Source organism: Rhynchophorus ferrugineus, unplaced genomic scaffold (assembly GCF_030347505.1).
Source record: "Rhynchophorus ferrugineus isolate W39M unplaced genomic scaffold, kcgeb_rfMv2 rfM3, whole genome shotgun sequence".
NCBI lineage: Eukaryota > Metazoa > Arthropoda > Insecta > Coleoptera > Curculionidae > Rhynchophorus > Rhynchophorus ferrugineus.
This window is the reverse complement of record NW_027472582.1, coordinates 31,580,404-31,599,922: the sequence shown is the minus strand read 5'-3', so window position 1 is coordinate 31,599,922 and position 19,519 is coordinate 31,580,404. Positions and strand designations below refer to the sequence as shown.

The following is a 19,519-nucleotide window of genomic DNA, read 5'->3' as shown; positions in this document are numbered from 1 at the left end:
TTAACCACTGATATTAGATACAGTTTTGCCCAAGTTCTAGTGTTTGTTCCTTGCGTTAAATTAGAACTCGTGATCACCCAGTGGTCGAACTTCAATCACGATTTATTAATTTAATCATATTGCTCGCATGATTGATTAAAAAGTATGATTTAGAAGTTTATATTATGCCACTAAAACTTGTTCCCACAATAATTTCAACATAATATTACAAATATATTCGATACATAATATTAATTATATGTAATATATAACTAGCTTCTAGAACTAGCTCTCTTTAAATCGCATTTATTTCGCATATTTAAATTACTACACTACTGAACATAATAACTGAATTATTATAAACAAGATTATTTTCAGAACTGTAGCGACTTCAGAGCATCAAATATAAGTACACATAGAATAACAAATTAAGTAATACATGAAACAGGGAATATATGAATAAAACAATTTTGAAATTAATATTTGGTTTGAGCATGTATATTAAATTAATATACAATTAATAAAAACAATTGGGTGATTTAGATTAATTTTTAATTTTTTATATATATTTTAAAGTATCATTTTACCAACTATGGGGTTATCTGGACTGGGCCTAAACTTTAACGTGGGGTCACGGAACACGGTCCTCAGCATTAAGCCTACCGACTGGCGAGTAACCAACTTTAGAAATCATCCGAGAAGACATCCGGTGTTACCCAGCATGGTTACTGCCGTGACTTGGATCATTTTGCTTGTTGGATTTTACACTTTTGCCTAGAACATTCACAAATTTTAAACAATCACAAACATAAATTTACGATCATGCCCCAGCAGGATTCGAACCCGCAGCTATCGCAACAGTAGGAAGACTGTCCCATCGCCTTTACCACTACGTTACGAAGCCGGCTAGATTAAACAAAATAAATTTATTTACAATCTTTAAATGAACTATTTACTGTTAAAATTTAGGTAAATAATCAAAATAACTGATCTTATTGCAGTAAGCGTTAAACATATAAACACTTTTTTATACATTTTCAAAGTCTCCTTTTTACCAACGAGAGTTTATCTGGACTGGAACTACAGTTTAATGTGGGCTCCAAATCATGGTTCTCGGCATTAAGCCTACCGACTGGCGACTGACAAACTTAGATATCATCCCAGAAGGCATCCGGTCTTATCCAGCCTGGTTACTGGCGTGACTGGGATCATTTTCCTTGTCGTATTCTACGCTCTTGCCTACTAAAATCACAAATATTAAACAATCACAAACATATACGACCATGCCCCAGCAGGATGCATTATAGGATTAACTTTGCGCCAACCAAGCCGGCTTTAAACACTTTTATTTAGGTAGAGCACAATTTCTTTACCTACAATTTTAAATGAAATAAAATCATTTTTTACTTTGACCTTTAAAACAGTTAGTGTAGTTTTTGGTTTAGTAGATGTATTTATTTCAGGCTCTTATTTATATATTTTATGTGTGTTAGATCCGGAATATCACCCTTGCAGGTAGCTCATCTTAAATTTTACTTCTTTCTGCTTTGTCTTGTATACCACATGCCAACTAACCATTCACTAACATATAGGGAACTAAAATTCTATGAACCTATTTTATAAAAAAATTATTATTAGCAACATTAATTTTAATTCATGATGTACAAATTAACATACTTTTTACCTGATATATTCTTTTAGTGCTTTGTTACGAAATGCCAAATACGGCTGATATTTATATAAAAATGTCAGTAACCTTTAGAATTACATCTAGTACAATGATTGTCCAATGAAGATGATCTAGTATTATACCTCCAGAACTATATTAATTTCTTTATTATCACTTATTAAATATTTATTATTCACTTTAACACACCAAAATGTAGTAATAGTAAACGACATCTAATTATTTTACTAGTCTAGAGGTAATTCATTCATTTTTCATGACCAACGATACACTTTGTTGTCAGTATTTCGAACTATGACGACAATTTATTTTCTCTCTTATGCTCCCATATTTTTTAAAGATCACGATGGTATACCAAAAATCCAACCATAGTGATGAAATTATAGTCCATTATTTTGTTTTCTTCTTATATTTCAAATTTTATATAGCTCTTATTTATATATTTTATGTATGTTAGATCAGGAATATCACCCTTGCAGGTAGCTCATCTTAAATTTTACTTCTTTCTACTTTGTCTTGTATACCACAAGCCAACTAACCATTCACTAACATATAGGGAACTAAAATTCTATGAACCTATTTTATAAAAAAAATTATTATTAGCAACATTAATTTTAATTCATGATGTACAAATTAACATACTTTTTACCTGATATATTCTTTTAGTGCTTTGTTACGAAATGCCAAATGCGGCTGATATTTATATAAAAATGTCAGTAACCTTTAGAATTACATCTAGTACAATGATTGTCCAATGAAGATGATCTAGTGTTATACCTCCAGAACTATATTAATTTCTTTATTATTACTTATTAAATATTTATTATTCACTTTAACACACCAAAATGTAGTATTAGTAAACGACATCTAATTATTTTACTAGTCTAGAGGTAATTCATTCATTTTTCATGACCAACGATACACTTTGTTGTCAGTATTTCGAACTATGACGACAATTTATTTTCTCTCTTATGCTCCCATATTTTTTAAAGATCATGATGGTATACCAAAAATCCAACCATAGTGATGAAATTGTAGTCCATTATTTTGTTTTCTTCTTATATTTCAAATGTTATATAGCTCTTATTTATATATTTTATGTATGTTAGATCTGGAATATCACTCTTGCAGGTAGCTCATCTTAAATTTTATTTCTTTCTACTTTGTCTTATGTACCACACGCCAACTAACCATTCATTATCAGATAGGGAACTAAAATACTAAAAAAATTTTAATTCATGATGTACAAATTAACATACTTTTTACCGTATATATTCAGTGCTTTGTTACAAAATGCCAAATACGACTGATATTTATATAAAAATGTCAATAACCTTTAGAATTACATCCATTTACATCCATTACAATGATAGTCCAATGAGGATGATCTAGTATTATACCACCAGAACCATATCAATTACAATCAGCTTTTAAGCAAGCACAAATATAAAAAGTGAATAATTAAACGTTGCATGAGAAAATCCAGATACCTTGTAAAGAAAAAGGATAGACGATTCTTGTTATTCCAGAATTTAGTTGATCTATGTTAGGTCGAGATTTTCGCGTATATTGCGTTTTGTTTTACTGCCCTGGAGTTCTATATATCTTCTGATGAATTGGACGAATTATTTTGTTACCTCTACAAAAAGTACAAAATGTAACTTTACATGACCATACCTCTGAATTGTTTTTTATCCAAACATTTTATCGAGACTCTTTAATAGCTTCAACAATACGAGTATCACCGATAATAACACAAAATCTTAATCAACACATCTTAAAGGAAATAACTTCGTTTATTAATGAGCAGATTTTTTTTTGATGAGAATAGATTTATATTTTATTTCTCTAAGGGGAGATATCCGAGCGTTCTCTATATAAAACGTAATAGTACATTATAGCTTTTGGTTTAGAATTAGAGTAATGCTTCATACATAGATCGGCGAAGAGGCTGTGAGTTTTTTAATTGGAGCCTAATTGGTCTTGCCTCTTCTCTATATGCATATACATTTCTTATAGAATCTAGCTTAATTATATACTATTCAATTCAGTAAAGGATACAGAGAATGCATCTAGTTGAGTCATGTCTCAAAATGACATACATTTATCCAGAACTAAAACAGCAACGAAAGAGAATTATCGTGGAAAATAAATTTGACAAAAATCATTGGTGACCATTATAGGATAGTACTTAAGGAGCCAATACAAGCTAAGAGCTGGGGCATAATGTCCAGTGTAACTCGAATCAATATTAAACAAATTTAGATGAAATCACGTTCTCTAATTGTGTTGATTTATAATCACTCGCATCTAAATCATCCCCATCTAAATATACAGCTGATAAATTAACTGTAATTGCTCCGACATTTAAAAATCACACTGAAATTAATGAGATCTAAAATTAAACAAACCTTGGTATCGTTTCAATTTAATCGCTGTTGTTATTAGCCTCAAAACCTAATAAATATCTATTTGCTCTTTGATCAATGCTCGATTTATTATCGATCTAATTATCGTATTTTGCATAAAAATGTTTGTCTATATTCCCATTGAGTAATTGTGGTAATAATATATAAATTATAGAATACTGTTCCATAAAATTTATTGCTTGATAAAAAAGACACGTTTTATAGCTTGATATACTTTATAAATTAGTACCTTTTATTATTCTATGGACGTCAACATGCTTGTTGCGTTATATCTTGTATTTAGATCGTTAGAATATTAACGATAGATATAAATCTAATTCATATTTTTATTTACCCTTATTCTTATTAGATTGTTTTGATAAAAATATATGAATTTGTTTGAAAATTACATATGTTATAAATTTAGACTTTTACGTACCAAAATGTAGTAATAGTAAACGACATCTAATTATTTTACTATTCATTCATTTTTCATGACCAACGATACACTTTCTTGTCGGTATTTCGAACCATGACGACACATTATCTTTCTATCTATATAGGTAATGATGGCATACCAAAAATCCAACCATTGTGATGAAATTATAATCCATTCTTTTGTTTTTTTATATTTCAAATGTTGCAGAATAATATTCGACACTCATTAGATCACCTACTAACCCAAAGAGGTAGTAAATAGTCTAGTATTTTAATGTTTTGACTTTTCAGAAAATTGTGTGCACAATAGGTACCGAATTATAAGATTTTGTAATTATATCTCGCGACTGATACTATTTTTATGTGTATGGCTATGGCCTGGCTATGTTTATTCGAAGGAACCACACGATGTGTTTATGTTACACTGGAATAACAGGTCAATTGAAAAGTCCCCGGACTGACACATAGATGCCGCTATTAGAATGAAATCTATACGTTTTTTAGTTAGCTCTAATCTGGTGCTTAAAAAGGTGCGTGCGTGTATAAGGTACATGTATTTGGCAGTTGTCAGGTCATTAGTTTGTGAATTATAGCATTTTGTGTGAAGCAACTTTTGTTATTGTGAAAAGGATAGATAAAAAGGAATTTCGCGTGTTGATAAAATATTGCTTTTTGAAGGAAAAAAATACAGTTGACGCAAAGGCTTGGCTTGCTGCCGAGTTTCCGGACACTTCCCCAGGGAAATCAACCATCAATTATTGGTTTCAAAGATGGAAAGTTTAGACGTGGTGAAATGAGCACCGAAGACGGTGAACGCAGTGTAGGCTCAAAAGAAGTTGTTACCGACGAACACATTTAAAAAATCCACAAATTGATTTTGAATGACTGTAAATTGAAATTGAATGAAATAGCAGACACTATAAAGATATCATCATCAGATTTTGAGATACGCATAGAATAATTTTCATTGACTACCTTGATGACTATTACATAGCGTTATTGGGCCGTTTGAACGACGAAATCGCCGAAAAATGGCCGCAATTGAAGAAAAAGGAAATACTGCTTCACCAAGATAATGCACCGTGTCACAAGTCACTGAAAACGATGGCAAAAATCCATCAATTGGGCTTCGAATTGCTTCCTCATCCACCATATTCTCCTGATCTGGCCCCCAGCGACTATTTTCTGTTCTCAGATCTCAAAAGAATGCTTCCTGGGAAGAAATTTTCGTCGAATGAAGATCACGTCTATAACTGGCCGAAATTGAGGGCTATTTTGAAGCAAAGTTGGAGGGTCGCTATAATTAGTGTATCACACATGAAGGGAATTTATGTTGAATAAATAAAAATAATTTTGTCAAAAAATTTGTTTTACTGTGTTAGGTCGGGGACTTTTCAATTGACCTGTTAATATGATGAATGCAAACTCTAGACCAATGGGTTTGATTTGTTATGGACTATATTTTAATTGCCATAATAGTAAGCAAAATAGGTCAAAAAGTTGTTCTCTTTTACATTCACTGAATTAATCGGAACCAAATTACTTATTAAGAATAGAAGACAGGTTGACGTTGGAATAGCAATCGTTCTGCATTTGTTCGAAAAATTCCTTGGTGTAGTTAAGGTTAAAGCAGTTCAGGTAGAAATATCTCAGCTGAAACTCTAATGCCATAAAAGATGGATTGAAGGAGGTTGAATACTGCCAATATCTACCAAACTATTACAATTAGGAAACATTTATACTTTGAATAACATCCCTAGTTCATTAATTCGTGCTAAAGATATCGTAGTCCAGGGTTTAAGGTCACCAATGAACTAATGTAGTCCATTAAAATTTTGAGAGAAGCGTATACAATTCTGGATTTACGGTTACAAAAGGCAGATTGCAGTAACTTCGTTCCTCAGCCATGGGCTAGTGGAATTTGAAGTCACCAAAACATGGGAAACCTTTTCATCGAAAGTACACCATGGACATATGTGTCAAAATAGTAATTCAGAAAAGTATTAAAGCCATAATAGCGGACGAAGGTACAGGCGGTTTTCAGAAATCATTTTATAACGACTATAAGTTGTCTAGTTATGATAATGACCAGGTAGATCCCTTTGTAGTTTCTTTAAGAAGAAGGTGATACATTACGCCACTAAGACGGCCCTGGTTGTTCAAAAACAGTCAAATTATTCATATGATATTCATATCGTTTATGTGTCAATTAGGGTGTGCATATTTTTTATGTAATGGCTATACACCCAATAAATATTACTGGCAACTTAATTAATTAATTATGCTGCGCGACTTCTGAATAAATATCACATTTCAAGTAAGTTTTTTATATTGTTGTCGGTGTCTACTGTCGGTTTAACTGACCTTGACAGTATCAATTATCGGTAATAATAAGCTGCAGTATTTAATAATTCACATTATGTATATATACTGATGAATCAAGAACGAAAACAAAAATGATTTCCTTCAGTGGAGCTCTTTAATCATTATTTTTGTAATATATTTCATCAATGTTATGACAACAAAAGATATATACATTTCAGTCATAAAAATTAAATTTTAACCTTGTCATTTCAATATTCATTACAATGATTTAAGAAGAACATTTATATTGCAATATTTAAAACTTTTTATAATTGTTTATAGATTGAGTATGAAGTTGTGTGTTAAGTATTATGAATGAAACATTTAAGGAATATATATTAGAGATGTTTTTTAAGTTTTCTTATTAATATATTTTCTAATAATTCTACGTAACCAATATTTGTAATGACTTTTTCGCAAAATTGCGATTGGTTAATACAAAACGGCTTCGAAAGGGATATTATTTATGAAATTATAATTGTAAATATTTTATTAGATAATTATAAGAAGAGGCTGCAGATATATACTTGAGGTGAGGGATAATCTGTGTTCTTCTGTTTACTAATATACTGAGTTTTAAGAAAAACTTGTTTCATCATGAACTCGTAAAATATGTTGCTTACTTTTTTTATTCTCATTTTGCTATATCAGTACTAAACCATTGCTCTTCCAAAGCTGTACCTTACTCCTCCACTTCTTTCCTTAACATGAATACATCTGCGATTCCATAGAAGTCATATAAACTTTGTCCAACAAGGTAGTTCAATTGCAACAAGTGCCAATGCTTACATTGGCGATATCAATTGTTTCCGTTGTCTATTTGTCCTAATGTATCGTAAATACTCACTTTCAATTTTCGCACACATATCAACAATGTAATGGTGAAATAGCTGGCGGCATCGAAGAATTTTATTATCTTAATTGACATGGGTCATCATCATTCGTAGTTTATTGCACTAACTTTCTTTTTATGTCTACGCCTGATTAATAAAAAGTTAAAAAAGATACAAGGAAATTATTTACACAAATATAAATAAAATTATGCATAATTTTTACATATCGCTGGATTTCTTTGTTTAATGTTTAATTGATATCTATATTCTCCTTTCCAAATAATTAATGGTTATTAAAAAGTATTGTAAAAGCGACGATTGTCTTGGATCATATGCGTAGTGTTATCTCTGCGTTGTATACTACAATGACAATATTTCAAAGTAATGCCACTGTTATTTCTATTATTAAATACATTACTGTATATTAATACACAGTACATAATATAACACAAATTATGTCCTATGAAAAGGTCAAGTCAGCAAAAATCTGTGACGCCAGAAGAATAAATAGTGCTATGGGAATTAAATTAAGTTAAATTGTTCTGATCTATTCAAAACAGCACATTTTACTTTTTATATCTTAAAATACATCAATATAATATACTGTTTAATTTATTCTACCATATTACCCTGAACACACAACACACAAATGTTATCTTTGCGGAAAGTATCTTTTCAATATTTAAAAAAGATTAATATTTTTAGTTAAATATTTGGGTTCAGTATTATTATCTAAATATTTAAAACATTAAAATATGCATTAACGCAATCCGACATTTCGTAATTTAATTGTGAAATACATTTTTAACGTAAAGCATGTGTATTTTTAGAATATTAAGTATTTGAACAGACAATTCAAAAATAAATCACTTGCAGTTGGCAACCAATTCACTCTAGACATAAAAATAATTAGAGCAATTGATATGTCTTTAAACTTTGGTAATGTTCCAACTACCTGCAGTTTTTTCCAACGATGTGGATACGAACGTATATTTAATCTGAATAATATTAACTTAATTTCAGTAAATTCATGACATCCGAACTGTTACAATTATCGGCTAAAAAGGCGTTATTTTAAAATATATAACCTAACAGCAATGAAAAATCGTCCGAATATATGAGAACATATACATATATATGACTACTAAACTGCGCATTTTGAAGTTAATTTTGCATTTTGGTGTAACTCAAGTTTAATGGACAGATACATAAAATTAAGTACTGTACAAACATGTGTGTTTAATACCCACTCAAATTTATCTGTTTTAAATAAGATGGTCAGTTTTATTAGTTTATTTTTACGGTTTATGGGACAAAAATGGAATAAATGTCATGGACATAAAAAAATAACAAAATATCTAAAACAGCAGTAGCTTTCAGCTTCAAAATATTTTTTAATTTGTGCACGGCGGCTGGACATTTTATGAAAATAAAATTTTACCAATTCTAACAAACTATACTCACATACGTTTGTTCAAAATTTCTTGAAAACAACGAGAGTTGATACATTTATAGTTAAGCTTTGAAAAACGGTTTTGCCTATTTTAATTCTTGTTTTATAAATATTCTTTGAAGTATATAATGATTTATAGTAGGTTTTATGGGCAAATATTCAGATTCCTTGTAAATAAGTCCCTCTAGTATATTATTCTTAAATTTAAAAAAGGTTCCAAAGTGTTGTAACGAAGATATATTATGTGAATTATTGAATTTAGTTTTAAATGAACGTTAATTTCCTTATTGTGGCTAATCCACTTATGTGTTTTGAATAATTCCTTGGTGTAGTTAAGGTTAAGGCAGTTCAGGTAGAAATATCTCAGCTGAAACTTTAAGGCCATAAATGATGGGTTGAACTCCTTCCTCCAACCTCCAACCTCCGTTGAATACGTCTACCAAACTATTACAATTAGGAAACATTTATACTTTGAATAACATCCCTAGTTCATAAATTCCTGCTAAAGATATCGTAGTTCAGGGTTTAAGGTCACCAATGAACTTATGTAGTCTACTAAAATTTTGAAAGAAGCGTATACAATTCTGGATTTACGGTTACCAAAGGCAGATTGCTGTAACTTCGTTCCTCAGCCATGGGCTAGTGGAATTTGGAGTCACCAAAACTTGGGAAACCTTTCCATCGAAAGTAGACGATGGATATATGTGTAAAAATAATATTTCAGAAGATTATTAAAGCCATAATAGCGGATGAAGGTACAGGCGGTTTTTAGAAATCATTTTATAACGACTATAGGTTGTCTAGTTATGATAATGAAATATCATTGAAATAAAAAAATAACAAAATATCTAAAACAGCACTAGCTTTCAGCTTCAAAATATTTTTTAATTTGTGCATGGCGACTGGACAATTTATAAAAATAAAATTGTACCAATTTTAACAAATTATACTCACATATGTTTGTTCAAAATTTCTAGAAAACAACGAGAGTTGGTACATTTATAGTTAAGCTTTGAAAATCAGTTTTGTTTATTTTAATTCTTGTTTTATAAATATTCTTTGAACTATATAATGATTTATAGTAGGTTTTATGGGCAAACATTCAGTTTCTTTGTAAATAAGTCCCTCTAGTGTATTATTCTTAAATTTAAAAATGGTTCCAAAGTGTAGTACGAAGATATATTATGTGAATTATTGAATTTAGCTTTAAATGAACGTTAATTTCCTTATTGTGGCTAATCCAATTATGTGTTTTGAATATATATTTACTTTATTTTATATGTAGACTCATTAAAAAATTTCAGTTCTATTTTAAATATAAATAAAAATTGAGAATAAAAGAGGCTCTAGGATTTTGATAAATAATTACAGTTATGCGGCAATATACGCGATAAAATACCTGTGGTTACAGAGGTTATATAAAATAAATAGTTAAGTTAGCGTTGATTAGGCCATTTTGTTATAGATAAGATAAACTAATTATTTCAGCTTATTTATTAATTATTATTATAAAAAAATGTATAATAGGAAGGAAAAAACAAAAAACATGGTAAAAATATCTTTTTCGGGTAATTGCTGAAGTGAGAGTGAGAATTTTAGATAAAAGAAAGATAGAATTAGAAAGATATTAATTATTTAAAAAATTATCAAAATAATACATTTTATATATAAACAATTTATGCTTCATATTGCAGCGGGTAATATTATATATAGTTTATTTTCAATATTATTGAGTCTATTTCTAATTATATTATATATTATATATTATATATTATATATTATATATTATATATTATATATTATATATTATATATTATATATTATATATTATATATTATATATTATATATTATATATTATATATTATATATTATATATTATATATTATATATTATATATTATATATTATATATTATATATTATATATTATATATTATATATTATATATTATATATTATATATTATATATTATATATTATATATTATATATTATATATTATATATTATATATTATATATTATATATTATATATTATATATTATATATTATATATTATAATATAATAATAATAAAATATTGAAACAATTTATGCTTTAAATGAGTTATCTAGGGTTACATTTTTCATAATACTCGTTAATTCAAATATCTAATAATAGTCGTCTAATAATATTATTGCCGAATAGATAACATTTCACAAATCTATTAAATACCCCACTATCATAAATGTTCTTTCGCAATTATATAATTCGGTTAATTTTAAGTATTATATCTGTCTATTAAGTATTTTATATATACATGTTTTTAAATTTAACTGAATATATAATATGTTTTTTATTTTGTGCTTTTGTTGAAAATTTATTTTTAAATAATAATTCTGTTGATATTTGGTAGCGTGTATTGGTGATTGATAGTGTTTTTATATTGTTGCTTTATTAGCCGTATTATGTATTAATTCTCAGTTTTCTATGTAAATTATATGAAATACACAAACATTTTCTTTATTACTTTAAAATTATTTAAAATAGTATAAAAGTATGTCTACACGCTTAATACAATTTATATATTAAACAACAAGTGACGAGAGACTATATTAAGAACATGCTGATAATTCCGCCACGCTAAGAACCAAACCGTAATTCCCCTCCGTAGCACATCCGAAAACACTGAACTAATTACCGTGGAATAATTAAATGTAAGACGTAAAGTTTTGGTACGTATCCAAATTGCGTATGGCGGGCACATGGTTTCGAAATGTTTTGGTTTTTTATACGGGTGCTCCTTTGCATCAGGGTCGTTCTCTATACGTTGGTAAACAATACGCAGTCTTGTCGTCGTTTCTTGATATATCGGGCTATAATAACATATAAATGTAATTCAACAGATGTTGATTAATATTGAACTTGTAGCTTGTTCTTATTTCATTATTGAATCGACTTCCGCATGTTTCTAAAAAAATGTTTGGTATGAATGTTCTGTATATTCAAACACTGTATTTGCTCGTTTTATTTTATAATATCCTCTCGAAATTATATTTTTTATACGTACTTGTGATCACCTAGTGGTCGAGATTCGAGGGGAGTTGATTCGAGTTTATCTTCATTCTCGCATAATAGAGGAAAGAGAATAATTTAAAAATGATACGGTTACTGAAACTTGTTTTGACAGTACTTTCAACATAAGATGAAATATATATTTGATATTTAATATTAATTTTAAAAAAATATATAGGTGTATTAAAGCATATTAAAATATATGCAAACTATCTCAAGAACTAACCGTCACTATTCTTTTTAAATTTCGTTTAATTAAATCTAATTTCTATTTCATGTTTCATGAGTAAACATAGTATTGATAAGTTTAAATTACTACATCATTGAACATTATAAAAAAAGTATCAAAGAAAAATTATTGTTAATAAACAGTAATAAGAACTATAGAGCATCAAATATAAGTATATATATGTATATATATATATATATATATATATATATATATATATATATATATATATATACATAGTAATTAAACATGTTTAAAATAGGCAATATACAAATAAAATAAACATGTTTAAAATAAGGAATATACAAATAAAACAATTTTGAAATCGATATTTGGCTTTAGCATGTATATTAAAGCAATAACAAATACAAATATGTAATTTATTAGCTGCAATTTAAAAATCTATTTTATATAATTGTATTTATAATCATTAAATGAACAGTTGACTTTTCAAAAGTAAGGTTCAAAGAACTAAATATCATATGGTTACAAACCTTTTTGCATTAGTCGTTAAAAATCTTAGTATTTATCAATGCTTTAAATTACTATTAATATTAATTTTTAATTTAATTTTAAATTACTACTAATTACTATTAAAATATTATCTAAATTACTATTAATGAAAAAATTATTATTAATAACTAGCTGACCCGACAGACTTCGTCCTGTCAAAAAGATTTGTAATGTGGCAGTAATCGCTTTATTGTTAATCATGTGAATCATAATTATTATTATTATTATCATTATATTGCTTTGTGGTATACGATGTTTTTTGTTTGATTACCTGGCGCATAGATAAACAAATCTGATGGTTTTCCAACACGGGAACAGGCAACATACAATTGACCATGTGAGAAACATGGGTTTTCTAGATTAATACCACAAACACTTAATGATTGCCCCTGGGACTTGTTTATAGTCATAGCAAAAGCAAGCCGTCAACATGTCTATAGGAAATTTGCCATTACCAATGTCAATGAGTTGTTTAGAGAATATGTTTCCAGATTGGTCATTTTGCAACTCGACACGCATATTCTTGCTTAAATGAAGTACTTTAACATGTTTCCACAAATTGGAGGACTTTAGACATGCATTGAGTTCATCAGCTGGCGTTGATCGTGGAATCACTGGCAATGTTTGACGAAAATCTCCTGCTAATAAAATCATTGCACCACCAAATCGGTTATTATTGCTACGTAGATCTTTTAAGGTTCTGTCTAAAGCCTCCAAAGATTTTTTATGTGCCATCGTGCATTCATCCCAAACAATCAATTTACATTGCTGCAAAACCTTTGCCATTGCAGAGTTCTTCGAAACGTTGCAGGTTGGAGTTTCATTGCTTTGCATATTTAATGGCAATTTTAGTGCTGAATGGGCTGTTCGACCACCTTCAAGCAAAGTTGCTGCGATTCCCGACGAAGCGAGTGCAAGTGCAATTTTATTTTGTGAGCGAATTGTTGCTAATATTAATGAAATAAAAAAAGTTTTTCCTGTACCACCAGGTGCATCTAAGAAATAAATCCCTCCAGTTTCATCATTTGTTACTTTCATAAGAGTTTCAAATACATACTTCTGTTGTTCATTTAACAGTGGAAGATTTGTTTGAATTTATTCTTTCAAAGCGTTGAGATCATACAGTCTTTCTCGATGCAACTCTTGGTTAAAAGCGTCATGCATTGGACGATTGGGCGCGGTCAGGCCTAATTGAATTAATAGTTTGTTTGACATTATCAAGCACATGTCCTCAATTGAAATCAATGCTTCATTGTAAATTTCTTCACTGATTTGTATATTTGGATTTCCCATCATATTCCGTATTTGATACAAAATATCATCACACATATAATCTTTGTACTTCATCCACAAATCAATTGGGTTTGATGGGAAGCATGTAGATATGATTATAGAAAACAATGTTCGTATTTGATGAGTGTGTGATGATATTACAGCATCATTGAGAGTTTGATCCCAATGAGCGTCATTTTCAAGCAATTGCAAACGTTGACAGGCTTCTCTGTAGGATAAACACAATTCACCATCAACAGTTCGTAACTGTTGGAATGATGTTGGGCCACGTACATTGACTAATAGCAGTCGTAAATAAAAACATTCATCATTGCTTGGATGTACTGAATAAATCCGGCCAATCGCATCGGTGGAATATACATCTGTATATCCTGGAACTGGTTTTCCTTGTTTCCGTCGTATAAATCTCCTTGAGGATTGATTCCAGGTATAATATTTTGGCATTTCAGAATATAGCAATGTTTGTGCGAAATCATCGTTTTGGCATGTCTCAAAAAAACTGGTTAATGTAGTAGATGGTGGCTGAGCAGCTCTTTGTACTGCGTTCTGTGCTGTAAAATACACTCTTTGTCCATTTTCTAAATGCACAGCTAAGTGAACAACAGAAGGGTGTCTCTCATGAATAGGAAAAGAAAATATTCGCCAAACTGCTTCATTACTACTGACATAGCGGCCCATTTGGTATTGGGTAACTTCATCATTAGAATTCCCTGCACCAATTCCAATCACAGCCATATCACTCCCTTTGGTTACATATTTGCAAATGTATTTAATCGATTTCACTGAATGGCAAGATTCAACGTTGATGTGTGCTTTGAATGTCTTTGATAAAATGGGTGAATATGGAACAATCCAACGATTATCTATTTCAATATCTTGTTGATTTAATTTGACAATTGTTGATTTTCCATTGTCTGCTGTCGATCTGCGACGATACAATGGATAACCGTCATTACCAGTAATTGTTTCCGATATTAATGTCCGTGGATATCGTTTTGAACATTTACCATCCATCATACACGGTGAATTTTGATTAAGAGTTCCACAGGGACCATGTATCATGTTTTTGATAACTACCTCATGCAATCCAGGATCTACTTGTACATTAGGGATTTCAGCTGATATCACTGCATCAACTTCATTTGGCCTTATCTTTTCAACCAACCAAATCAAAATGTGTGCATGTGGCAATCCTCGTTTCTGCCACTCCACAGAATACATCCAGCAGCGTGTCTCACCAAACACATTATGTTTTACGATGAAATTCATTAAAGATTTCAACTTTTGTCTAAAGACTCTGGCTGTAATATCATGACGATCAATGGATGATTTCCCAGGTAATAACTCCTGCTTAATTTCTATCCATTGCGGATTGCATGTAAATGTGATGAACAAATCTGCTGTACCATAATGACGAACATACGACATGGCATCTTGAGCATATTCGTGCATATGCCGAGGGCTTCCGATGTATGTTGCTGGAAGAATAGTCATCCGACCGACATTCTGTGCATTTCCATCAGTATTAATCGCATCTCGAAGGTGAATATACTCTTCAGATCGGAGTTTGGTTTGATTCAACCTGATGAATGTTAATCTCTCCGTTTCAATTTTAACATACATGTCATCAACATATTTGTGATATAATCGCCGACATTTCAATATGTGATTATCTGCATTTTCCCGAATCATTAGGCGGTATGAATAATAGTTCATTGAACTGACTTTTTTGTTGGTTTCAGAACCTGTAAACAGATTTTGTTTTAATAACATTCAAATATAAAATTAAAATACATAATATAGTGACTGAGATATTATCGCCATAGCTAAACTAATATTTTAGTTACCTGTAATGGGATTTATCATTTTTATTGATAAATCGTAGCCATCTTCACCTTGCCAAAATATAATGGGATATTGCAGTGCATCATATGAGCGGTGTGTTTCCTTTATAGGTTGTAATTGAAAATTCCGACGATGTAAAACAATATCACGGGATTCCAAGTTTTCTCCAACTACAACGATAGCAACTTCATCAATAGTTGGTGCATTAAAACGTCTTGTATGTTGACCTGCAGGTGTTTTATCAGCTCTGATTACAATTTTGTGATTATCGGATGGCATCAGATCCAGGGCAGTTTTAAACAATATAATCAATTGATTGTGTTGATGAAATAAAGTTTGTAATTGTTCTACAATAGACCTTTTTACTAAATTGTTATGTGCACAACGCAGATCAATTTCTTGTGGTGAATTGCCCATAAAATAAATTTGCAGGAATTTGTTGTCGCTATCTGACACTGGTAACAGTGAACCTGCTCTGTGATATATTTGCCCTTGTATCTGTAAATAAAAAAAATATTATGGTGTGGTATAAATTAATGGATTGTCAATGATCAAACTTAAATAATATTTGATCTTAAAAAGTATATATTTAGTTTTAACTAATATCTATCAAATATAAAATATAATAAAAGTGTCACTGAAACTGAATCACCATATAATATGATGACTAAGTGATATATTTCGTAATTATTAAGAAATTGAAGATTAGTAACACATCTTAACTTTGGTGACAGAAAATTTTGTTCGCTAAAATAATTATGAGTAACTGCTATAATACATACCTTGAAAGTTGGCATAAAATTTTCCCGAACTGCATTTGTTGCCCCAAATGAAGTCATTTGAAAGCAATTGTTATATTGTTGAATATGTGTCAAAAAGTGTATAGAATCTGTTCCTATTCCTGAAACCAATGAGTACAATGGTTCTGGTGGTGGATCCAATTGTATCAATTTCACTTTACCATTTGCGCAACACAATCCATTGGCTTCGTTTTTGTATTTTAATGCCTTACAGTGTGAGCAAACCAAGTTCATAGAACCAATAACAACACATTGGTAGTTACTGTAGTCAATTGACACATCGTAACTGAAAGCAGCTGGATTCAAACTTGCGCGATTATTAGTTGAATGTCGCGCTCGCGCTTCACGCGTTTGTGATATCCGAATTCTTTCACGTTCATTTCCGTCGTCACGTTCTTGTGCAGTACGATTAGATCGGTAATTAGCTTGGTTTATAGCATTTCTGGTTCTTCTACCTAAATTGCTTCGTCTTATAGGAGGCATATCAAATATAAATTATTTTTTCACTAATCACGAACTAAACAAACACTAACTAACTAAACACTCTGCACAAAACACGATATACGAATTTGTTTCGTGTATCACTTGACAATTCATCTGTCATCTGTCAAAAGTCATCTGTAACAGACAACTTTTTTTTTTTAAATTTGATATAACTTGAACTCAAATCCTTTTAATCCGTACGAATTGTTTTATTTATTTAAAATTTTTTATTTGTTTAAAATTTAATTCAAATTTTAAATAAATAAAACAATTCGTACGGCTTAAAAGGATTTGAGTTCAAGTCATATCAAATTTAAAAAAAAAAAGTTGTCTGTTACAGATGACTTTTGACAGATGACAGATGAATTGTCAACTGATACACGAAACAAATTCAAACAAAAAGGGCTATTTTTAGGGTTTTTCCAGCAATAATTCTAATTTTTCTCGCCGTAAAAACCATCCCTGAACTTCAACGAACATTTTAAAAAAAGATTTGGCCAAATTGGTCCAGGCGTTGTTGAGTTATGCGCTTAGGAACATATTTTGCGATTCATTTTTATATATAAGATTCATAATTTCTTCTATTTGTCCTATGTCTTCTATCAATGTAAATTATGTAGTTAGTTTCATTTTAGTAGCTACAAATTTTCATTTATGTATTCATATAATATTTATTTTTTATCCATATTGCTCCCCTAAAATATATATTGAAAAACAATCAATACACGAGACTGATTAAAAGAATAACCTGTTTAAATAAATTTAAAAAAGTAGTTGCTAAAAGTTAATAATAAATAAGAATTTAAATTTATTCCAATCTTCAATCAGTAGCTGTTTTTTTTTCCTGTTTTTTTTTCCTGTCAGTAGATTTATCAAGTTATCACTTTATGTATTTTAAGTAAATCTGGAATCCCGCCGTTGCAAACAGCTCGTCTTTAATTTTAACTTCTATGGCTTTCTACTGCTTTCTATTTTATCTCATGTCCCACGTGGGAACTAAAATCTCATCAACAAATGAGGAATTAGAATTTTTTGAAGCTACTTATAGATGTTAATACTCTTCGAAACATTCATTTTAACTCTTGATGCACAAATTGAAATTTTTTACCGCCAATATTCGGTTAGTACTTTTTGTTAGGAAATACATTTACTAAGGTAACCTGAAATTAGTTAGATGCCAATAGCACTAAAATTTACAGATAAATCTTAATAACCCATAGTACAATGATATACTATGACTCCAGAACCATATCAATTAATATATAGATTAGGCAAGAAGAATTTTTGTTAGCTGTTTTCTTGCTGGTGAAAATCTAAATACCTTGTAAAAAAAGACTACAGACGGTTGTTGTTATTCTAGAATTGTGTTAATCTATGTTAGGATAAAATGTTCGCACATATCTGGTTTTTCTTTCCCATGTGTATATACCGTCCGAAAAAGCGAATATATTAAGATGTTCGCGGTTGATTTACGAACAACAGAAAGATGAATATTCTACCGTATAAGAGTTGGAGCTAGTAGCGCGTCGGCCAGGTCCAATGAAAATAGAGTCTAATACTAATATTCGCTACTTATTTGTAGCGAATATTACGTAAAAATTTGGGCTCAAATTCTTCTTCCACATGAGCTTTAACCATGATAGATTTCACCCTTCCAAGTGCCCTAATTTTCCTAAAAAATTGAGGCAAAATTTTCGCTAAACCGATTAATATATACGAGTAGGTAAGGTAATTCTACCTAAAATTATTTACAAATAACCTGTATTGACTAATAATGCCTAGTAAAATATATAGAACAACTTCATGTTGATTGTCGGGTAATTGAAAGCTACACAGAGTGAGATATTACATGTATTTGAGTTGAGTAAGCATCGCTAGTTTTGATCGTACCAAGCCTCATTTGCGTAGTATTACTTTTTAATGGTAATGAAGGTATTAGTAAAATATCGTGCTGGGATTGACTACATATTAAAACCGGGTAGTTCGCGTGTGGAAGACAAAAAGAATATCAGAGCATTAAAAGTGTTTAAAGGCGTAAAATTTGAAGAGAAAATGCTGGACAAAGATTGTTGACAAGCTCAAGCCATTTCCCATCTCTTAAAGCTTTTGCAAATGGTTCAAAGAAGATATCAGATGCTATTTGAA

General features: G+C 30.0%; 2 protein-coding genes across 5 annotated transcripts in view; one reads left to right on the top strand and one right to left on the bottom strand.

Moving 5' to 3' along the window:
• LOC143193586 (pseudouridylate synthase RPUSD2) overlaps positions 1-19,519 on the top strand; it is a 662,639-nt gene that overhangs the window by 40,069 nt on the left and 603,051 nt on the right. The gene's annotated exons all lie outside the window — the stretch shown is intronic.
• On the bottom strand, positions 13,874-17,144 carry LOC143192965 (uncharacterized). Its single transcript, XM_076398847.1, has 4 exons — positions 17,053-17,144; positions 16,874-16,992; positions 16,094-16,589; positions 13,874-15,991 (listed from the first exon to the last, which is right to left on the bottom strand). The coding sequence occupies exons 1-4, from the start codon at positions 17,123-17,125 to the stop codon at positions 14,049-14,051; spliced, it is 2,631 nt and encodes an 876-aa protein (XP_076254962.1). The 5' UTR covers positions 17,126-17,144; the 3' UTR covers positions 13,874-14,048.